Source organism: Salmo salar, chromosome 02 (genome assembly GCF_965601325.2).
Source record: "Salmo salar chromosome 02, fSalSal1, whole genome shotgun sequence".
NCBI lineage: Eukaryota > Metazoa > Chordata > Actinopteri > Salmoniformes > Salmonidae > Salmo > Salmo salar.
In genome coordinates, this window is record NC_138292.1 from 23,560,786 (window position 1) to 23,584,783 (window position 23,998).

The window sequence follows — 23,998 nt, forward strand, 5'->3', positions numbered from 1 at the left end:
GAGAGAATGAGGAGGACAGATGGAGTGCAGCAGTAAGCAGGGGCTCTCCAGTATATGAACCACATCCCTCAATGCAGAACATGTCTGGGATGTTTCCACTCGTCATACAATGCGTCAAGGTTGAATAATTTTATTCTGCGGCACGTCAAGCAGCTTGCACAGTTTCCGTGGAGATTGAGTGGCCCCTAGCTGGCCCTCCCCTGGCTGTGTGCCCGGACGCCTCTTTAACAATTTGGTGTCGGGTTAAACACTCTGAAGGAACTGGTCGTCCTCCCGAACAGCCCGGGGGAGAGAAGAAATGCTGTGGGACAGTCCATACTTTCTACCAACTACTGGATACAATGCTTGATGGGGCAGAATCATGGTGCTTCAGCAGCATGTTTAGGAATAGATATGCATTCAGTTACTGTGGGCTTTAAGATGAAAATGTGAATGACTGAGGTCTTAGTTCTAGACTTTCAGAGGTTTTATACACGAATAGCACAAAGCCATGAGCTGCATCATGATCATGTTGAAATGTACATGAAAAAAATAAAAGGTAGAGTGGCAGGTAGCCTATCGGTTAGTGCACTGGCCCAGTAACCGAAAAGTCATTGGTTCGAAAAATATGTTGATGTGCCCTTGCTCAAGACTTTCAGAGGTTTTATGAATGAATAGCACAAAGCCATACGCTGCCTCATGATCATGTTGTGATTACAGCTTAACTTCCAAGAAGATGTTTACATTTAAAAAAAAAGGTTCCAACTAATTGTTGGTCGGCAGGTAGTTTAGCGGTTACAGCGTTGCGCCAATAAGGTTGTTGGTTCGAATACACATGGTGAAAAATCTGTCGATGTGTGCCCTTGAGCAAGGTACTTAACCCTAATTTGCTCCAGGGGCGCTGTACTACTATGGCTGACTGTAAGCATGTCACTGCATATATATGGTGTATGTGACAAAACATTTTTTTTTTAATGAAAGTTGCATGTTCTATCTTATTTGCTACAAAAACTATTTAAAACCGAGTTGATGAACAACAACAATTTAAGTGCCCTGTTTGGGACTTTTGACAGCCATCATGTTGCACTAAAGTCATACGCTAAGTGCGTTCTTTTGTGTAGTGAGGTCGAATTCCATTGGTGTACGGCGTACGAGAGAGCAGACAGCCAATCCGCTCAAGCCTTGTTAACGTGTTGGAACAATAACACAACTTGTTTCTTCAAGAGATAGCGGCTTCAGTTTTCGGTGAGTTATTTTGTAATTATCTAACTTAATTCCTTTTTTTTATGGATGGAATGTGACATCAGCCAGGATAACATTTCAGGGACTGATTTCTGTTTTCACGGAGTCTCAACGGGGGGAGACATCCAACGTTTACATCGAAACTGCAGCCGCCATTACACCACCGAAGAAGTGAATGCCACCCTTCTTCGTCGTTTTTACAAAGCACATTAAATATCTTCAGAGCGACTGCTGGCAGACAGTGGTGGATTAGTTAGCTAACCTGACAACTGACTTGTATTGATAAAACTCAAGCAGTTTTAATGTGATATTAAACGGGGTAATGTAGCTAAACGTTGCTTGAATTGTTTGCGGAAATGCTAGCTAGCAACTAGCTAGCTGGCTGTCAATCAATACAGAATAGGCTAACGTTATTTATCTTCCCACAAACCTGCAGCAACTAACTATAGTAATGTTAGTTGGCTAAATTAAACCCAATATAAACTTGCCAGTGCCACCAGCGAGGTAGCCACCATATAACAAGATAGCAAACAGCTAAATTGCTGACCTCTGGGATTTGTCTGGATCACTTTAGGCATTAATTTGGCGCCATTCACTAATTTGCACTGTAATGGCCCAAATTAGTGTGAACGTATTGCAATGTGCAGTACACCATTCCACTAAAAGGTATTAGCTGCTTGTCGTATTGTGTTGCATGTTATTCTCTGTAGTTCTGTTGGGGAAATTATAAGGCTGTATAAAGTAGCCTACAATCGTGAACTAATCATATACCATTGTGGAATAGATTATTATTGCCAGAAGATACTCTACCATTACACTTATTTACACATCTGCACTGGGGTCGGAACGCAATCGTGATAACATTAAGACACTGGAGCCAGCACGAGATATGGGTCGGAAAACGTACCTCTATGTAGGGATGGGATATGCTACTGTACTCCAAATTTTACTTTTATCCACACTGCTCTATCGAGAAGATGGAAATTCTGCTAGTTTTCCCAGAAAAGTCATTTTCGTGCTCATGCTAGCTAGCGGTAGTCACAGCAGCCATTATGGAATGGCATGTCCACTGAAATGACACTGCTATTCCAAATTGGCTGTGGTGGCTACTGCTAGCTAGCATGAGGACGAAAAGGCAGTTGTGTATTTTTTTAATAACCCATAAACCCTCTTTGGAAGACAAAAATAGCTTTTTTTGTTTTTACAGCTTTTTTTGTTACAATTTTGTTACATATACATACATTCTATACCTTTATGAGCACCAGCGTGGACAAAATAACAATTACCTACTGCCATTTTGTTTGAAAGTTCAAATCTCCTGTCTGACCAAAGCCCAGGAATACATGAATATACTAATTTCCATCAGTAGAGGGCAATGTTTACTACATGACGTCAATCAAATCTTTTTACATCGTTCCCATTTTAAATGAGGACTTGCCAGCATTTATACATGGGGTAATACAACACATTCTCAATCGGTCTCCAAATAAAGATAATGCTATTTAGATGCATCAGCTCTGTGTGTATGGTGGGAGGGATAGGCTACATTTAGGTTTCGTTAACCCTTGTGTAGCCTTAACATTCTGTATACTCCCCTCGTCCTAAGGGTAAAAAATGACCCGCCTTCACTAAACCCCTAAAATAAAGCATCTTAATTGAATTTTAAACCCCAAATCTATTTTGCACGAAGAAACAACCTGTCATATATTACAAACTTTGTGAATATATGGGTTTTCCCTCTTCACAATGCAGAAAGACTGCATTTAATCAGTGGACACCATGTTATTTTGCTGCTCTTTGACAAAAATGTCTCTTTCAGTTTGGGAGATTTCTTCTTTATCTGAAGATGATGCATCATGCTCTGGGTTGTATTCTTCCCCATCTTCTTCTTCAGATACCTCCTCATCTTCTAAATCATTGTTCTCTTGTTCCTCCTGGACATCTGAAAAAATCAGATCTATGACCTGTTGGGCACTGAAACATGCACTCATGTTTAGTTCAATCAGTAGCACACAATCTCAATTTCTCATTGTGTTTTTGTGGTGTGTAAAGGATTGTATAACTGCCCGGTCAGAAATGACCCTAAGACAATCTTTGTACCCTGTTGGTGTACAGCTTTCATGGAAATATGAACAAAGGCGATGTTTCATTTTTTTCTGATGTTGGGGTTGCTAGGAAAAACCATCAAATTTCAAGTTGAAAAAAAATAATTTAGGGGGTTTTCTCTGCTGTTAAACATAGTGGCTGGTCATTTTTTACCCTTAAGACAACACAAGGGTTAATAACATATTAGTTAGGCTATATTGTAGGCTAATAATTGAGTGCACGTGTTGCTTGCAGACATAAAACAGACCACCTAACCTGAATTGAATATGATCAGTAATGTACTGTTTTGGTCTAGATCTCCTCTCCCTGTGGCAGGTATGGCGATGGATAGTGCCTCTGTGTATATGTGCTTCCCCTGCTACCAAGAGTTTGACACCCTGGAGGAGGTGCTGGCCCACCAGCTGACCTGCACCACAGAGAACGTGGGGAGTGGGGCCCCCACCCCCGTCTCCATCCCCTTCCTACAGACTCAGGTAATAGTGGAAGCTTCAAACTCCATGGACATCTTAAACTAAATAGGCTAGGTCTAGAACATTGATAAACAATAACTTTTTATCAAACTTCTCTCATCTTTTGCACATCTTGGATAAAAGCATCTGCTAAATGGCATATATTATTGTTATTGTTATATTACAATTTATTAATGCAATGGTGTGTACATTTCATAGTGTCGCCATTGTTGTGAATTGGAAAGCTTTGTGAGGCTGAAGCATAATTCCAAGTCTACACACGCAGAGCCATGATAGTCCGGCGGTCCGTCTGTGGGGGAGGCACAACCCGACTGCGCTCCTTCAAAATTCCCAACCAACGAGGCTCCAGTTTGTATGTGGTGACGGTTGAAAAATAGCTTGAGCCGCGCTGAGAATTCAAAAATGAAAGTCAATGGTCCAATACTCTAGAACACTGCTGTGCAGACGCGTACATGTTTTGGACTCTGATAAGGGCTGTAGCCTACAAAACTGCACTGCATTCTACCCAGTACAAAAGGAATTACGTCCTCCGTTAAGACATACATAACCAGGAATTTTCAGTTGTTAGTTGAGTCATAATAGGAAATTAGATGGCCAGCACTGTCCTTGTTTATTTTTTGGGGGATAAAAATAGACAATACAATATTCAATAATAAAAATAAAATAAGATGACGGATCACATTACTTTCTACATCAAATATTGAATTATAATATTCCAATGTACAGATACTTTTTCGGTTACTATGTAATTTGAGGGAATAACACTGTCCTTGTTCTCACTGTATCGCTACCTCGTAATGACAGCTACAGTATGCTCGGAGGTTTAAAACGGCGAGCCGTCGACCATGAGGGACGTTTACCAGCGTCGCTCTCCAAAACGTGTCCCCAGCCTCCCATGGTGACGTTCTCCTCAAGCTCAGAACCATAAAGCATGGTGTCATGAGTTGACAGGCAGATTGCATCTTGAGTTGCCAGTGGGGAGAGAAAAGGAGCGTGAAAGATGAATCAGTCAGCTCCACCCCTCCTCCTGATGGATGGCTCATTGGCCTTCTCACAGATGAATCAGCTGTGGAAACACTATAAAAACCTAAGTGCCTTATGGCATTCTGGCCCCTGCTCTGCCGTCAGCTGCCTTATTACTACCATTCAGACTTCATTAGCTAGATTATCATCATTTCTGTGTAACTTTAAAAGCGACATTGCTATAAAACGGGGTGTTTACATTTCAAATGAATGTAGGCTGCTATTATACCAAACGTTTTTTAACTTGACTTGTTCAGAACCAGAGAACTGTAATTACATGGAAGAGGCCTAGTAGGAAATTAGAAGCTTTGCTTTTTAGCATTAAAAAGGAAGATGGAAAATGAACACCGTGGTAGAACCACTTTGTAATATGTATGTATTTAATGACATTCCTATTACCCATCTTGCTTACCAAGAGGGAAAAGATTAAGTGTTATTAAAAAGAAACTTCAGCAAAGGGGTGTGCTCCCTCAGTTACTTTAATTACATGTTGACCCATGTGTAATATGTTAGTGCACTTCCCAAGTTGAAGTCCAGTTCTGGAATCGGTAATTAAATCAATTCATTATATGGTACATGCCTCTATACACACTAGACAGGCTCACTGACCAAACAGGCACACGGGCCCTGGTCAAAAGTAGAGAACTATAAGGAATAGGATGCTATTTGGGATGTAGACACAGTTTCCTGTCTCAAGTCCTTCTAGGAGACAGTGACTCAACCACCAGCGTCACATTGAAAATGCTCTCTCATCAAGAACATATTAATACACACATACATGACACTATTTCAAGAGCTCTGGGCGGTCTGCAGTAATCGTTTTTGCCACGTTGGATAAGAACAGTGTCAGCGGCAGTTCAAGTTACATAGTCTGGTTTTATAACTCAGCTCCCTTACTGAGCTAAAACGCTGAGTTGTGAGTACTTACTCTCAAACTAAATAAATCAGACATGACTGAAATGTATTGTAATGGTGATTTAGTTAGTTTGCGGCATCAAAACAAGCATCCAAAAAATCTTTACTAAGACTATGGAGATTTAGCTATATCTATAATAGCAGTCTGTTTCTACATACGATACTAAATATGTTTCTGCATTCCTCAATTCTGACAATGACGCCAACAAATGACCTAAAGCAGAAACAAGCTGGTAGTACTCAGTCTAGGCTCTTATAACAGAATGAGCCACAGTGGTGCCTCTGCTTGAATGAAGACACTCCTGAAGGAACACATCATTAACCTCGACCTTGATGGTTCTTATCATCCTAATGGATCAACGAGCAGTTCTCAAACGCCACGGACTGACCCTCTGAACTCAACTGATAGGCCTGTGATATTTATCATCGCCCTGCCCCTCAGTCCTTACCCCCCCCCCCCCCCCCCCCCCCCCCCCCCAGAGAAACCCTCCCTCCCCGGCTCTGTTGATCTAAAGACTGATCTAAAGACTGCTCTGTCTGCTCTCATTGACCCCTCTCATTGACCCCTCTGTCCTCTGAATACTCTATTACTATACTCCTCTATTGTCATCCCTTATCAAAAACACTGTTCCTGTTTCAATTTACTATGGACTTTTTCAACAACAACAAAAACATTGTTACATACACCACGACGGTGCAGTGAAATGTGTTATTATACAGGGTCAGCCATAGTAGTACGGCACCCATGGAGCAAATTTGGTTTTTCACTTTGTCGGCTCGGGTATTCAAACCAGCGACCTTTGTTACTGGCCCAACCCTATAACTGCTAGGCTACCTGCTGGCCTGTGATGGTATTGCTATCCAGTACTGCCATGGAAACCTCCATTGTTAGGTGGAGGAGTTCTTTCAATTTGACACCAAAAAATATTGACGTTTTCGTTCACTCATTATTGTCCAGACTGGTCAGCTTGTGTTTTGTCTTCTTTTCTCACATTCTCTTTTTCTCTCTCTCCAGCAGCAGGTATATACCCAGCCCATTGCTCTATCGCCTGCCCCTCAGACCAAGGCCAGTGTCTCCTCTGTGCTGCCCAGCTCTGGTGCACCAGGTCTGGCCATGGCTAGCCCAAAGAAGCCTTCCTCAGGAGACCAGCCCAAGATCCTGTACCAGTGTGGAGACTGTGACGCCCTGTTCCACTCCCTGATCCTCTGGCAGCAGCACCGCAAACATGGCCAGTGTCTGCAGACCAAGGCAGGACCCATCCAACCACAACCAGGACCAGAAGAGACTGGCTCTGGATCTGGATCAGAACTGGCCCCAGAGGGAGAGGGGAGGCACGGTCAGGCTGAAGTGGAGGTGGACCTGGGTCCAGATGAACCGAACGAACCAAACTCAACGGATGACCAAGAAGGAGGAGGGGGCAGAGGAAGAGAGAGGGGTAGAGGAAGGAGTCAGGAGAGGGCACAACAAACCCAGCAGCAGCAGGATGTAGTGAAGTCTGAGCTGCCAGCAGAGAAAGAGGAGGATGGGATGAGTGCAGAGGACACATCAGCCACCCTGGATCACATGTATCTGCCAAACACCACCAACAGAGGGCAGGAAGGAGGAGAGGATGAGCCAGAAACACAGAGCGTAGGGGAATCTACTGGATCTAAAACCTCTGAGATCCAGGCTCAGGCAGCTCATTCATCTACAGAGCCCCAGTCTGCAGCAGACAGACAGTCCATCCCTGACCCCGCTCCCTCCCAGGACCCCCCAGACCCCGCTCCCTCCCAGGACCCCCCAGACCCTGCTCCCTCCCAGGACCCCCCAGACCCCGCTCCCTCCCAGGACCCCCCAGACCCCGCTCCCTCCCAGGACCCCCCTGACCCCGTTCCCTCCCAGGACCCCCCAGCTGATAACCCTGGGGAGGAGCAGACGTCCTACTACTACAGGATGAAGGCAGCCAAGAAGCTCAAGCCCCCGTCCAGCCTGCTGTGTGTGGACTGTGGCTCCAGCTTCGGCATGGTGTCTGAGCTGGTGACCCACCGTAAGGCCCAGCATGGCCTCAAGGAAGCCCTGCACCACTGCACCGTGTGTGGGGAGAGCTTCCTCAACACCACCCTCTTCCTCTACCACCGCAAGCAGCACAAGGAGAAAGGCAAGGAGGGGGTCACACAAACCCAGGCCCAGGGAGGACAGATGCAGGATGCAGAAGACCAGTATTACAAAATAGTAACACTGCAGCAAGAGGTGGTGGAAGAGATGGTGGAAGAGTCTAAAGAGGAGACAGTGGGGGTGGTGGATTCCCAGAACAATGGAACTGAAGAGCAGAACCAGGATGGAACCCCCTCTACTTCCACTGTCTCTACCTGTGCTCCGGTTCAGGTGCCCAAGGTGGTCCAGGGCCAGAATTACCTGTGTGCCCAGTGTGGAGCCAGCTTCAGTAAAGAGCCAGAGCTCAGTGCCCACCGTAGGGACAAGCACGGCCTGAACGAGCCCCTCCACCACTGTTCCCAGTGTGGTCAGAGCTTCATGAACACCACCCAGTACCTTTACCACCGACGCCAGCACCGTGGGGAACCAGGGGCTGGGGCAGGAGCAACCACAGCCCCCCAGGGGCGCCCCCGCGCCCCCAAGAGGATGCTGTCCCCCCCTGCCGCCTCGTCCAGTGCTGCGTCAGGCTCTGCGGCGAAAATACCTGCTATCAGGATATGCAGCATCAACGATCTCAAAGGTGGGTTCAACCCAGTGGCAGCTGGGTTCAACTCAGTGAGAAGACTTAACTCTGCTGTAAAAAATAAAAGAATAACTGATTCCAATCCAAACTGAATATTGCTAAGTTTCACTATTGTTTAAGGTTATTTTGACAGACCGTCGCTAGTTTCTGACCATGCTCTCTCCTCATTGGGTAGAGAACAAAGACCAGGGTAAAGAGGTGAATCCAGTCATCCTTAAGGAAGAGCAGGAGAAGACTGTAGTGGGGGAACAACCGGACACCAACTTCCCCCCTCCAGCCAAGCTGATGCAGGACTGGTCCCGCACCCCTCTCCCCCACGTCTGCCCCCACTGTGGCCAGACCTTCACACGCAGGGGGTTCCTCCGCGCTCACGTCTTCAGCCACACCGGAGAGAAGCTCTTCACCTGCAAGGTAGACTGGACATGTGTTCTATTGAAAATGCTGTGAAATATTGATGTTAATGACTGAAACTAGTTGTGTATCAACAAGTAGCAAGAGTTAGTTAGGAGTAGCTTCCTATTATATACTTAATGTTTATTTTTCTGTTTAATCTGTTTAATCTATGTGACAATCTTAGTGCTCTTGTGCTATGTGAAATAGCTATGTTGTACTGGGCTTCCGTCAATCAAATTTATCCTCGTTCTTCTTCTTGGTTAATTCAGGTGTGTCAGAAGTCGTTTGCGTCCTCTCCCAACCTGCTGCGCCACAGCCTGACCCACATGGGCACCAAACCTTTCCCCTGCTCCGTGTGTGGCAAGCGCTTCTCCCAGCCGGGCGTCCTGAAGAGGCACAGCCTCACCCACAGCCAGCCCAAATCCCGCCGCCGCAGGTCCCGATGGAAGGTCAGGCATGGGGGGGGAGTCACTGCACCCTATAGTACACTATTCCCTATGTGGTGCACTACTTTTGACCAGGGCCTATAGGGCTCTGGTCAAAAGTAGTTCAATATATAGGGAATGCGGAGCCATTTGGGACACAGCCCTGGATTACCTGATTGTTTTTAGAATGTCTTACAACATCTCTGAACACACCACAGACAAGTTCTGGAGAGCCACAGCGTGAACAGGGTTTTGCTCCAGCCCAATCGGGTGTGTTGATGCTGGGCTGGAACAAATATCTGTACACACTGAGGCTCTCTAGGATCGGAGAAATTCAGGAATGCTATTTGTCTCTACATTAACATTGAGACAGGCTGTTAGTTGTTTCCCCTGATGTTGTGCTGTGTCAATGACATCCCTGCAGAAGAGGACACCAGAGGGGGAGGATGGAGAAAGCCAGCTGTTTGCCTGTCCCAACTGCACTGCTTGCTTCCAGACTGACCAACAGCTGCAGGAGCACAGGTACGGGTGTGACTGGGCTGTGACTCAATTAAATGTGCAGGTTGAAAGCAACCCCAAAGGCCTGTTTCACAGAACTAGATTAGACAAGGACCACAGGTGACGCATTTCAATGTGTGAGTTACCTTGATTGAACAAACACACGGCGGTACTGTATTTACAGTGACAGTAGAGCATAAGACTGGACTGAGAACAGGAGATGTGCTACACACAACCCAAACACAGGCCGGACCCTGTTCCTACACAGGCCGGACCCTGTTCCTACACAGGCCGGACCCTGTTCCTACACAGTGAGGGGATTTAGACTGAGTTGTTGACAGAGATACCTCAGTGCCCTTGAGCCCTCGCCAGCGATGATTGACAGGCGGGCGGCGGTAAATTAAGATGATAAGGGGTAGGATGACAAAGCAATGGAGACAGACCGGCTGAGGAACTAGAGGTGGGGGATGTGGGGAGGGAGGAGGTGGGGGATGTGGGGAGGGAGGAGGTGAGGCAGGAGAAATGATCCGGGGATCAATAGGAGGGCGTGATCAGGGAGTGAATGGAACGTTACCCTTGAACTGCATGTCAGTGTGTAGTTGGGGCGAAGCAGGAAGTCCCAGCGTCTCTGCAGGGTACAGTCCGTATCTCTACACCCCCTCTCATTAGCGAACACTGGGGGGTGTGGAGAGACGACCTGGACTGAAGCTTTAATTCTCAGGGTCATCTTGGCCTGAAATATTGATTCCTATTGTCAGCCCTGTGCAGAGGGATGATCGACCAGACAGTTTATATAGGGCTCTAAGTGGTCAACTACACACACACTATGTTTACCATCTAATATTAAACAACGGGGTTAAGTACTTTACAAATCCACTATCATCAGTCATAAATTATACGTAGAACACAATGTGTTTTTCAGTGATTCATAATCATTATTTCTTTAGCTGGCCTGATGCCCACACTGACCATCTAGGACAGTGTGACGAGCATTATCGTTACCAAGGACATTGACTCAGCTGCTTGTAATGCATTGGCTAGTGGCGAGCACTAGAACACCTGCTAGCCAGGGTTGATTAGTGGAATCTGAGGGTTTTAATGCTGGGCTAGAATAAAACCTTGACATTGCAGGACTGTAGTTAAGAGTTGAATACCCCCAACAGTACCCAACAGTACACATTTTTATTGTAACTCTGGACAAACACACCTGATTCAACTTGTCAACTAATCATCAAGCCCTCAAAGAGTTGAATGTGTGTGTTTGTCCAGGGCTACAACGAAGCTGTGTACTGTTGGGGGTACTGGAGGACCAGGGCTGGGAAACACTGCACTAGTGATAAAACACAACACTGATCCAGCCAGTTAAATACATCCCAGTGGTTCTCTTTCCTCTCCTTCCCCCAGGCTATATCCTGCCATTATGGAATGGATAAACATAGGCTCTCATATCTCATCACACACTGAAACCACCCGTTTATCTGCAGCCATTGTATTATATGACACACCTAATGACTCCGTATTGAACCTTAAAAGGCTTAACAACATGGTTAGGGACTCAGGTCTGGAGGTAATCCTAATACTGTGACACTAAGGTGATAGCCAGCATGTGGTTGTGTGTGTTATTTCTCCTCTGTGTGGATGAGGATTACAGTGGGCCCTTGAAGCGTGCCTTACATGCATCTACAAATGACACACTGCACTGTTATTAGTACCAGTGAGCTGCTGCACATATTGTTGATGATGGTGGTGCTCCTTTTGTCCCTTTTCCTCACAGCTTTATTTCTTTCTCAGCTTCCTAGAAAAACATATTGCTCATTGCAGTATTGTATTATAGCCCTTGTTTTTTTATAGCTCTTTGTTTTTATCCCTCTCTTTTTTCATTTTCTGCTCTGAAAATCCCCCAATACATTTAGTATAATTTATTCAGCAGTGTATTACTAACATTAGTTATTGTTTCCACTTCTTTCCCTTTTCTCTTCCCTTCATTGTGTTGTGTCCATCAGACTGCTCCACACCAGCCACCCGTTTCCCTGCTCTGTCTGTGGAGAGGCCTTCAAACGCAGGAAGGAGCTGGACCTGCACTCCCTCATTCACCAAGGTAGCGCCTCCCCTCTCCTCTCAGCTGCCCTCCTCTCTGTGTGTCTGATAAGCACTGGACGAGACAGAGAGACCAGTGCCCGTATCCAAGCGTCTGAGTAGAAGTGCTGATCTAGGATCAGTTTAGCCTTTTACATCATAATTAATTAGATTATAAGGACAGTGGTGATTATATAGTGTGTATGTGTGGCTGTGAATTAGTGAAGCTGCTCATAATGGGACTGATTTCCATGTTAAGTATGCAGAAGTAATCCATGCGCCTTAGTAATAATTAGGGGTATAATGGTTCACCAAACTTATGGTTCGGTAAGTATTGCATTTTTGTGGTCACGATTCGGTTTCTGTACAGAGGGAAAATGACCGGATTGTTATGTTGGGCATCAGGTTTCAACTCCGATGCTGCGTTTGTAACCATGTGGGAGGTGGGTATTTACCAGATGTGAAGTCGTAAATACCAGTTGGATGCACTCATGTGATTTGAACTCGTTTACAAACGCGGATTGGCTAATGGCCAACAAGCTGTGTCAACCATAAACTAAAAGTAGAGCTATAATGCTTGTAAACAAATTATAGTTAAAAAACCACACTAATAGATTGCTTTTTATAAATAATGTTTTGTTGCATTTAACTGCCGAAAATGCTCTTATAGAGGTCATTTCCTTAGTAGTTGACGTCAGAGGTTACCATGTGGGAGAAGTGGATTCTCAGGATGATAGACCAGTTTCCCAATAGTAATTACTCCGTTCAAGTGGATTATTCCCAGTTGTATGTGTTAAATTCCCACGTGGTTGTGAACGCACCATGACACTGCCTCCTTCAGTGTCAGATGCGTGTTTGTAGCGCGGTACATCTCCCACTCCGGGGTAATGTGATGGGCTGTCACTATAAGCACAACACAGTGCATTGGCCAATTCATTGAAAACTTCAGCTTTGGTTTGTCTTTATAGAGTGGGTACTACCTGTTTGCTGAAATGGGTGCAAGTGGGAAGTTCGTACCTGGCTCGAGCACTTTCACAAGGAGTTAAAACCCCCTATTCTAAACCACCGGGAATGGATGCATACCCACGGCTATAAACCAACGGCTGTAAAAAAAATATAAACATAGCCTACCTATCGCTCTTGTAATTTATTTGGCCCGGTCAGAATCAGCTGCCAAGGGCTACTTGAATGCAGAGGGAAGACGACGATGTGTAGTTTCTTTGCCTTTCCATCTTACTCTGGTATACTGGGGCCCACTGGTGATGTTGCTGTAAATGTGTCAACATTTTTGAAGTGTTGTTAGCTACATAGGCTATTCTCGTTGAGCGTGGCGACTTAGAGTTGTGGATAAAACGGTAACACTATCTATCACCCCTATAATCTACTGGGAAGCCTAAATGTTCCCAAACTGTTGAGTTAAAAGATGGAGGATCCTCCAATTCTGGTCTATCGACTCGACCGCACTAATTAATGGGTCACGGCAACGTAGCTGCCGCTCACCTCATCGGTGCGGTCGGAGAGCGATGTGATTGGTTGGAATTGATCCATTGATTATTAGTTAAGGAGTCTCTCCATCAATAGAGCATTATTAAATGTTTCAACGGGGGGCTCCTCAGGGGGGACTGGTGAACGCTCCAGCCGGGAGGGAGGATTCCGCTGGGTTGGAGTTGCCATAGTAACTGTAGACGCCGGTGGCTAAGATGGGGAAACATCAAAGCTCAGCGTCTTCTCTCATCTTCTTTTTCTCCTTTAGCTACACAGAAACAGACCGAGAGCCTGAGAGTGTTTACCAACATCCAGACTGTCAACAGTAGTGCATGTGTCTGTCTGTGTGTCTATAAATAAGTTACCTTAAGCCACATACTGTAGCCTATACTGAGTGATGACTATACAGATAGAATACCCTGTAACCCAGTGTGTGTTTTGGTGGGTAGGGACAGGAGGGGCCTGTGACCAGGGCCTGTGACTGTCTAAATACCCACTCAATCTATACATCCCTGCACTTTCCATGTTTAGTGTATTTCAACTGATTTCATGTTTTTATGGTATTTTTATTTAACCTTTTGTTTAACGAGGCAAGTCAGTTAAGAACAAATTCTTATTTACAATGACGGCCTAGGAAGAGTGGGTTAACTGCCTACGACAGATTTTTACCTTGTCAGCTCAGGGATTCGATCGAGCAACCTTTCTGTTACTGGCCGAATGCTCTAACCACTAGGCTACCTGCAACCCCATGTACACACTCGGAACACTGTTTGGACTGTGATAAACACTCATTTAGTAAGTCATTAACTCATTCTGCCCACCCCATCTCCCCAGATAAGGAGCCAGTGTTGTGCCCCCACTGTTCCTCCCAGTTCTTGAACCAGTCAGTGTTGGACATCCATCTGCAGCGCTGTACCAGCTCAGAGGAGGACAAGACTGTGGGCCGCGGCCGGGGACAGGGACGGGGACGCTCCATGGGACAGGTACACTGGCCGCCTACTCTATACTAGTTATTCCTTGTATGTATGTATGTAATGTATGTATGTATCTACTGTAATAGTATGATTCCTTATATATATATGTGTATGTCTACTGTAATAGTATTATACCTTATATTCAAATCATATTGTATTAGTCACATGTGCCGAATACAACAGGTGTAGACCTTACATGAAATGCTTACTTACGAGCCCCTAACCAACAGTGCAGTTTCATAAAATACGGATAAGAATAAGAGATAAAAGTAACAAGTAATTAAAGAGCAGCAGTAAAAAAATAACAATATATACAGGGGGGTGCCGGTATAGAGTCAAGCGGGGGCACCGGTTAGTTGATGTAGTATGTACATGTAGGTAGAGTTATTAAAGTGACTATGCATAGATGACAGCAGAAAGTGGCAGTGGTGTGGGGGGGGGAGAAGAGAATGTGAATAGTCTGGGTAGCCATTTGACTAGATGTTCAGGAGTCTTATGGCCTGGGGTAGAAGCTGTTTAGAAGCCTCTTGGAACTAGACTTGGCGCTCCGGTTCTGCTTGCCGTGTAGTAGCAGAGAGAACAGTCTATGACTAGGGTGGCTGGAGTCTTTGACAATTTTCAGGGCCTTCCTCTGACACCGCCTGGTATAGAGGTCCTGGATGGCAGGAAGCTTGGCCCCAGTGATGTACTGGGCCGTTCGCACTACCCTCTGTAGTGCCTTGCGGTCGGAGGCCAAGCAGTTGCCATACCAGGCAGTGATGCAACCAGTCAGGATGCTCTCGATGGTGCAGCTGTAGAACCTTTTGAGGATCTGAGGAGCCATGCCAAATCTTTTCAGTCTCCTGAGGGGGAATAGGTTTTGTCGTGCCCGCTTCACGAATATCTTTGTGTGCTTGGACCATGTTAGTTTGTTGGTGATGTGGACACGAAGGAACTTGAAGTTCTCAACCTGCTCCACTGCAGCACCGTCGATGAGAATGGGGGCGTGCTCGGTCCTCTTTTTCCTGTTGTCCCCAATCATCTCATTTGTCTTGATCACGTTGAGGGAGAGGTGGTTGTCCTAGCACCACAGGGCCAGGTTCTGACCTCCCCTATAGGCTGTCTCGTTGTTGTCGGTCATCGGCAAATTTAATGATGTTGTTGGAGTCATGCCTGGCCGTGCAGTCATGAGTGAACAGGGAGTACAGGAGGGGGCTGAGCACACACCCCTGAGGGGCCCCTGTGTTGAGGATCAGCATGGCAGATGTGTTGTTACCTACCCTTACCACCTGGGGGCAGCCCGTCAGGAAGTCCAGGATCTAGTTGCAGAGGAAGGTGTTTAGTCCCAGGGTCCTTAGCTTATTGATGAGCTTTGAGGGCACTATCGTGTTGAACGCTGAGCTGTAGTCAATGAATAGCATTCTCACAGGTGTTCCTTTTGTCCAGGTGGGAAAGGGCAGTGTGGAGTGCAATAGAGATGGCATCATCTGTGGATCTGTTGGGGTGGTATGCACATTGGAGTGGGTCTAGGGTTTCTGGGATGATGTTGTTGATGTGAGCCATGACCAGCCTTTCAAAGCTCTTCATGGCTACAGACGTGAGTGCTACGTGTCGGTAGTCATTTAGGCAGTTTACCTTAGTGTTCTTGGGCACAGGCACTATGGTGGTCTGCTTGAAACATGTTGGTATTACAGACTCGGACAGGGAGAGGTTGAAAATGTCAGTGAAGACACTTGCCAGTTGGTCAGCGCATGCTCGGAGTACATGTCCTGGTAATCCGTCTGGTACTGCGGCCTTGTGAATGTTGACCTGTCTAAAGGTCTTACATCGGCTGCGGAGAGCGTGATCACACAGTCTTCCGGTACAGCTGGTGCTCTCATGCATGTTTCAGTGTTATTTGCCTCGAAGCGAGCATAGAAGTAGTTTAGCTCGTGTCACTGGGCAGCTCTCGGCTGTGCTTCCCTTTGTAGTCTGTAATGGTTTCCAGGCCCTGCCACATCCGACGAGCGTCAGAGCCAGTGTAGTACGACTCCATCTTAGTCCTGTATTGACACTTTGCCTGTTTGATGGTTCGTCAGAGGGTAGAATACCTGTAATAATAGAATATATATATATATATATAAAGGGAACACTTAAAGGGAACACTTAAACAACACATCCTAGATCTGAATGAAAGAAATAATCTTATTAAATACTTTTTTCTTTACATAGTTGAATGTGCTGACAACAAAATCACACAAAAATAATCAATGGAAATCCAATTTATCAACCCATGGAGGTCTGGATTTGGAGTCACACTCAAAATTAAAGTGGAAAACCACACTACAGGCTGATCCAACTTTGATGTAATGTCAAAATGAGGCTCAGTAGTGTGTGTGGCCTCCACATGCCTGTATGACCTCCCTACAATGCCTGGGCATGCTCCTGATGAGGTGGCGGATGGTCTCCTGAGGGATCTCCTCCCAGACCTGGACTAAAGCACCCGCCAACTCCTGGACAGTCTGTGGCGTTGGTGGATGCAGCGAGACATGATGTCCCAGATGTCCCAGATGTGCTCAATTGGATTCAGGTCTGGGGAACGGACGGGCCAGTCCATAGCATCAATGCTTTCCTCTTGCAGGAACTGCTGACACACTCCAGCCACATGACGTCTAGCATTGTCTTGCATTAGGAGGAACCCAGGGCCAACCGCACCAGCATATGGTCTCACAAGTGGTCTGAGGATCTCATCTCGGTACCTAATGGCAGTCAGGCTACCTCTGGCGAGCACATGGAGGGCTGTGCGGCCCCCCAAAGAAATGCCACACCATGACTGACCCACCGCCAAACCGGTCATGCTGGAGGATGTTGCAGGCAGCAGAACGTTCTCCACGGCGTCTCCAGACTCTGTCACGTGCTCAGTGTGAACCTGCTTTCATCTGTGAAGAGCACAGGGTGCCAGTGGCAAATTCGCCAATCTTGGTGTTCTCTGGCAAATGCCAAACGTCCTGCACGGTGTTGGGCTGTAACCACAACCCCCACCTGTGGACGTCGGGCAAATTGGCCTTCTAGGCGGAGTTGCAAAGAAAAAGCCATATCTCAGACTGGCTAATAAAAAGAAGATATTAAGATGGGCAAAAGAACACAGACACTGGACAGAGGAACTCTGCCTAGAAGGCCAGCATCCCGGAGTCGCCTCTTCACTGTTGACGTTGAGGCTGGTGTTTTGCAGGTACTATTTAATGAAGCTGCCAGTTGAGGACTTGTGAGGCATCTGTTTCTCAAACTAGACACTTGAATGTACTTGTCCTCTTGCTCAGTTGTGCACCGGGGCCTCCCACTCCTAAACTTGAGTTAGCTAACACAACGTGCCATTGGAACACAGGAGTGATGGTTGCTGATAATGGGCCTCTGTACGCCTATGTACAGTTGAAGTCGGAAGTTTACATACACCTTAGCCGAATACATTTACACTCAGCTTTCACAATTCCTGACATTTAATCCTAGTAAAAATTCCCTGTCTTAGGTCAGTTAGGGTCACCACTTTATTTTAAGAATGTGAAATGTCAGAATAATAGTAGAGAGAATTATTTATTTCAGCTTTTATTTCTTTCATCACATTCCCAGTGGGTCAGAAGTTTACGTACACTCAATTAGTATTTGGTAGCATTGCCTTTAAATTGTTTAACTTGGGTCAAACGTTTCAGGTAGCCTTCCACAAGCTTCCCACAATAAGTTGGGTGAATTTGGACCCATTCCTCCTGACAGAGCTAGTGTAACTGAGTCAGGTTTGTAGGCCTCCTTGCTTGCACACGATTTTTTTCAGTTTTGCCCACAAATGTTCTATAGGGTTGAAGTCAGGGCTTTGTGATGGCCACTCCAATACCTTGACTTTGTTGTCATTAAGCCATTTTGCCACAACTTTGGAAGTATGCTTGGGGTCATTGTCCATTTCGAAGACCCATTTGTGGCCAAGCTTTAACTTCCTGACTGATGTCTTGAGATGTTGCTTCAATATTTCCATGTAATTTTCCTTTCTCATGATGCCATCTATTTTGTGAAGTGCACAAGTCCCTTCTGCAGGAAGGCACCCCCACAACATGATGCTGCCACCCCCGTGCTTCACAGTTGGGATGGTGTTCTTCGGCTTGCAAGCCTCCCCCTTTTTCCTCCAAACATAACGATGGTCACTATGACCAAACAGTTTTATTTTTGTTTCATCAGACCAGAGGACATTTCGCCAAAAAGTACAATCTTTGTCCCCATGTGCAGTTGCAAACCGTAGTCTGGCTTTTTTTTTGCGGTTTTTGAGCAGTGGCTTCTTCCTTGCTGAGCGGCCTTTCAGGTTATGTCGATATAGGACTCGTTTTACTGTGGATATAGATTTGTTTGTACCTGTTTCCTCCAGCATCTTCACACGGTCCTTTGCTGTTGTTCTGGGATTGATTTGCACCTTTCGCACCAAAGTACGTTCATCTCTAGGAGACAGAACGTGTCTCCTTCCTGAGTGGTATGATGGCTGTGTGGTCCCATGGTGTTTATACTTGCGTACTATTGTTTGTACAGATGAGCGTGGTACATTCAGGTATTTGGAAATTGCTCCCAAGGATGAACCAGACATGGAGGTCCACAATTTTTTTTTCTGAGGTCTTGGCTGATTTCTTTAGATTTTCTTATGATGTCAAGCAAAGAGGCACTGAGTTTGAAGGTAGGCCTTGAAATACATCCACAAGTACACCCCCAATTGACTCAAATGATGTCAATTTGCCTATCAGAAGCTTCTAAAGCCATGACATTTTCTGGAATTTTCCAAGCTGTTTAAATGCACAGTCAACTTATTGTATGCAAACTTCTGACCCACTGGAATTGTGATACAGTGAAATAATCTGTCTGTAAACAATTGTTGGAAAAATTACTTGTGTTATGCACAAAGTAGATGTCCTAACCGACTTGCCAAAAACTATAGTTTGTTAAGAAGAAATTTGTGGAATGGTTGAAAAACGAGTTTTAATGACTCCAACCTAAGTGTATGTAAACTTCCGACTTCAACTGTAGATATTCCATAAAAAATCTGCCGCTTCCAGCTACAATAGTAATTTACAACATCAACAATGTTTACAGTCGTGGCCAAAAGTTTTGAGAATGATACAAATATTAATTTCCACAAAGTTTGCTGCTCGGTGTCTTTAGATATTTTTGTCAATGTTAATATGGAATATTGAAGTATAATTACTAGCATTTCATAAGTGTCAAAGGCTTTTATTGACAATTATATGAAGTTGATGCAAAGAGCCAATATTTGCAGTGTTGACCCTTCTTTTTCAAGACCTCTGCAATCCACCCTGGCATGCTGTCAATTAACTTCTGGGCCACATCCTGACTGATGGCAGCCCATTCTTGCATAATCAATGCTTGGAGTTTGTCAGAATTTGTGGGTTTTTGTTTGTCCACCCGCCTCTTGAGGATTGACCACAAGTTCTCAATGGGATTAAGGTCTGGGAGTTTCCTGGCCATGGACCCAAAATATCGATGTTTTGTTCCCTGAGCCACTTAGTTATTACTTTTGCCTTATGGCAAGGTGCTACATCATGCTGGAAAAGGCATTGTTCGTCACCAAACTGTTCCTGGATGGTTGGGAGAAGTTGCTCTCGGATGTGTTGGTACCATTCTTTGTTCATGGCTGTGTTCTTAGGCAAAATTGTGAGTGAGCCCACTCCCTTGGCTGAGAAGCAACCCCACACATGAATGGTCTCTGGATGCTTTACTGTTGTCATGACACAGGACTGATGGTAGCGCTCACCTTTTCTTCTCCAGACAAGCTTTTTTCCGGGTGCTCTAAACAATCGGAAAGGGGATTCATTAGAGAAAATTACTTTACCCCAGTCCTCAGCAGTCCAATCCCTGTACCTTTTGCAGAATATCAGTCTGATGCTTTTCCTGGAGAGAAGTGGCTTCTTTGCTGTCCTTCTTGACACCAGGCCATCCTCCAAAAGTCTTCGCCTCACTGTGCGTGCCGATGCACTCACACCTGCCTGCTGCTATTCCTGAGCAAGCTCTGTACTGGTGGTGCCCCGATCCCGCAGCTGAATCAACTTTAGGAGACGGTCCTGGCGCTTGCTTGACTTTCTTGGGCGCCCAGAAGCCTTCTTCACAACAATTGAACCGCTCTCCTTGAAGTTCTTGATGATCCGATAAATGGTTGATTTAGGTGAAATCTTACTGGCAGCAATATCCTTGCCTGTGAAGCCCTTTTTGTGCAAAGAAATGATGATGGCACATGTTTCCAGGGCTGAAATGCAGTGGAAATATTTTTGGGGGATTCAGTTCATTTGCATGGCAAAGAGGGACTTTGCAATTAATTGCAATTCATCTGATCACTCTTCATAACATTCTGGAGTATATGCAAATTGCCATCATAACAAACTGAGGCAGCAGAATTTGTGAAAATTAATATTTGTGTCATTCTCAAAACTTTTGGCCGCGACTGTACACTGTATTTCTGATCAAGCTGATGTTATTTTAATGGACCAAAGATGTGCTTTTCTTTCAAAAACAAGGACATTTCTAAGTGACCCCAAACTTTTGAACGGTAGTGTATTTTCAGTCAATAAAAAAACAAGTGCCATTTTAAGATGATTTTATTGAAACTGTAATATCATCAGGTTGTATTATATTGGTGAACACAATCTTGAAAAAGGTCGTAACCTCAGCAATGTGGCGCTTGCTTGTAGAACCCTATGGCTGTGCAATGGCATAGCCTTGTTTTGTTCATTTAGCAGACAAGACTCTTATTTCCAAGCCCTTATCACAGTCAAGACACCTATTTTATTTAAAAAAAACATTATGTAATATAACAGAATAATATAACAGTATAGTGCGAAGTGATTCACATCTCCAGTCTGGGACTGTTATTCTCAGAGTGATTATTTGAAATGTGGGTACATTTTCTCAAGTTGAAAGACACATTTTTCAAGGTTACAAACCAAAACCAAAGTCTTCTTTTTGATATACAGACATTGGATTTAGTGTATTATGCCCGTTCCTTGCAATTTTCTAAATTGATTTAACAATACTACATTGAACACTACATGGGGATGAGTTATGTCCAGGACATCTGTTTGGTGAGTAGGCCTAGACTTAATGATTCTGATGAAAATTCGCTCTTTGTCTTTATCAAACTAATGTTTTTGAATATTTTCAGCGTGAAATCTGTCTATGGTTAGGGTAATAGCCTAGGCCCTAGGCTAACAAATTCTAAATGTCACTAGCCGTTCGCAAAGTAGGGTCGTCACTAACGTTAGTTACCACAGCCGCATACATAGTCATAACCTGCCCGTTTCTACATTTTCGCTTCTTAAAATCTTATTTTTAACCTAACCCTAACTTCACTGTTGACCATATTCCTAACCTTAAATTAAAACCAAAAACCACATTTATTTTCATGAATTTGGACTTTGTGGCTGTGGTAACTAGTAACAACCGCAAAGTAGCCTATTAAGCGGAAAATTACGCAATTATTCAAAAACTGCAGCTCATTGTTGGAACGCAACCAGTCCATTTAGAATTTGTGATAAAAAGTATTATTTGGCAAGGAATGTAGCTTTTGTATCCCATCGGTTAGATATGTTTTTATAGGCATTTATTTATGTAGGCGCACACAGCACGTGTGTGTAGAGGGAGTGGTCAGAGAGTGGAAAGGGAATTTAGGAAGCTGAACTGTGATGCTTGACTTGGTTTATTCTTTGTTGTCACTCAAATGCAGTGGCGATTTTAGCATGTAAATCTTGGTCGGGCAAACTTTTAATTTTTATGCATTCCAACAAAGCCACAACGCTAAACAATACATTAATTCATTTCAAATCAAATGTATTTATATAGCCTTCTTACATCGGCTGATATCTCAAAGTGCTGTACAGAAACTCAGCCTAAAACCCCAAACAGCAAGCAATGCAGGTGTAGAAGCACCTGCATTGCACTATAAAGGTGACAAACAGTGCCCACAAACAGTTAGGGCCTTCATAAAGCTGTCCCAACAGCAGAGCTTTCTTTTCAGCACCATGGAGTGAATCCTTACCAATTCTTATCAGATGAGCCTTGTCTGGCAGGGAAACAGTTAATTCAGCCTCATTTATCATTTACAGCCTTTTTTTTTAAAGCATAGCTGATATGGCTGACTTGCTTAAACAAATGTGGATTCTACTCACAATTGAGGTGTACAAACTATGGCATAAGGGAACGATGAGCGGATAAGAGGCAATCCGTAATTTCGATTAAGACATTAAATGAGCGAGCTAAGACTGACGTAGTCAATATAAATATTTGTTCAGCACTTGTGTAGTGACAGAATTCAGAATATGGGCCGTTCTTACAGTATTCTCCCTGTACACCAAGTCAGAACCGTGGCATAAATAAAGGGGGCATATAAGCTAACGATCAAATCAAACTTTATTTGTCACATGCGCCGAATAAACATGTGTAGACCTTAGCGTGAAATGCTTACTTACAAGCCCTTAACCAACAGTGCAGTTCAAGAAAGAGTTAACCTCTTACATCTAGACGTTCCGCTAGCGGAACACCTGCTCCAATATCCAATGATGGGCGTGGCGCGAAATACAAACTCCTCTAAAATCCGAAAACTTCAATTTTTCAAACATATGACTATTTTACAGCATTTTAAAGACAAGACTCTCGTTAATCTAACCACACTGTCCGATTTCAAAAAGGCTTTACAGCGAAAGCAAAACATTAGATTATGTCAGCAGAGTACCCAGCCAGAAATAATCAGACCCCCATTTTTCAAGCTAGCATATAATGTCACAAAAAACAAAACCACAGCTAAATGCAGCACTAACCTTTCATCTTCATCAGATGACAACCCTAGGACATTATGTTATACAATACATGCATGTTTTGTTCAATCAAGTTTATATTTATATCAAAAACCAGCTTTTTTACATTAGCATGTGACGTTCAGAACTAGCATACCCCCCCCGCAAACATCCGGTGAATTTACTAAATTTCTCACGATAAACGTTCACAAAAAACATAACACTTATTTTAAGAATTATAGATACAGAACTCCTCTATGCACTCGATATGTCCGATTTTAAAATAGGTTTTCGGTGAAAGCACATTTTGCAATATTCTCAGTAGATAGCCCAGCCATCACGGCTAGCCATTTAGACACCGACCAAGTTTAGCCCTGACCAAACTCCGATTTACTATTACAAAAGTTTGATTACCTTTGTTGTCTTCGTCAGAATGCACTCCCAGGACTGCTACTTCAATAACAAATGTTGGTTTGGTCCAAAATAATCCATCGTTATATCCAAATAGCGGCGTTTTGTTCGTGCGTTCAAGACACTATCCGAAGTGTAAATAAGGGTCACGAGCATGGCGCAATTCGTGACAAAAGATTTCTAAATATTCCATTACTGTACTTCGAAGCATGTCAACCGCTGTTTAAAATAAAAAAATTTATGCCATTTTTCTCGTAAAAAAGCGATAATATTCCGACCGGGAATCTGCGTTTAGGTAAACAGACGAAAGAAAACAAAGCATTCTGTCGACGCGGGCACGAGCCTGAGTCTCACAGTACTGTAACCAGCCACTACCCAAACGCGCTACTTTTTTTCAACCAGAGCCTGCAAAGCCACGATTCAGCTTTTTGCCGCCTTCTGAGAGCCCATGGGAGCCGTAGGAAGAGTCACGTAACAGCAGAGATCCTCTGTAATGGA

The 23,998-nt window shown here is 44.5% G+C and overlaps 1 protein-coding gene across 5 annotated transcripts in view; it reads left to right on the forward strand.

Annotated features, from left to right (window-relative positions):
- Nucleotides 1–994: 994 nt before the first annotated feature.
- The window catches only part of znf574 (zinc finger protein 574), a 34,546-nt gene continuing 11,542 nt past the window's right edge, over nucleotides 995–23,998 (forward strand). The window contains exons 1-8 of one of the 5 annotated variants that reach the window (XM_014153481.3): nucleotides 995–1,224; nucleotides 3,623–3,800; nucleotides 6,751–8,449; nucleotides 8,628–8,863; nucleotides 9,115–9,294; nucleotides 9,695–9,792; nucleotides 11,772–11,866; nucleotides 14,164–14,312. In XM_014153481.3, the coding sequence (XP_014008956.3) occupies nucleotides 3,645–3,800; nucleotides 6,751–8,449; nucleotides 8,628–8,863; nucleotides 9,115–9,294; nucleotides 9,695–9,792; nucleotides 11,772–11,866; nucleotides 14,164–14,312 (2,613 nt within the window). In that variant the 5' untranslated portion in view covers nucleotides 995–1,224; nucleotides 3,623–3,644. Of the gene's footprint in view, nucleotides 1,225–3,601; nucleotides 3,801–6,750; nucleotides 8,450–8,627; nucleotides 8,864–9,114; nucleotides 9,295–9,694; nucleotides 9,793–11,771; nucleotides 11,867–14,163; nucleotides 14,313–23,998 lie in introns of all 5 variants that reach the window. The other 4 variants (XM_082961033.1, XM_082961034.1, XM_082961029.1 and 1 more) reach the window with 4 other exon arrangements.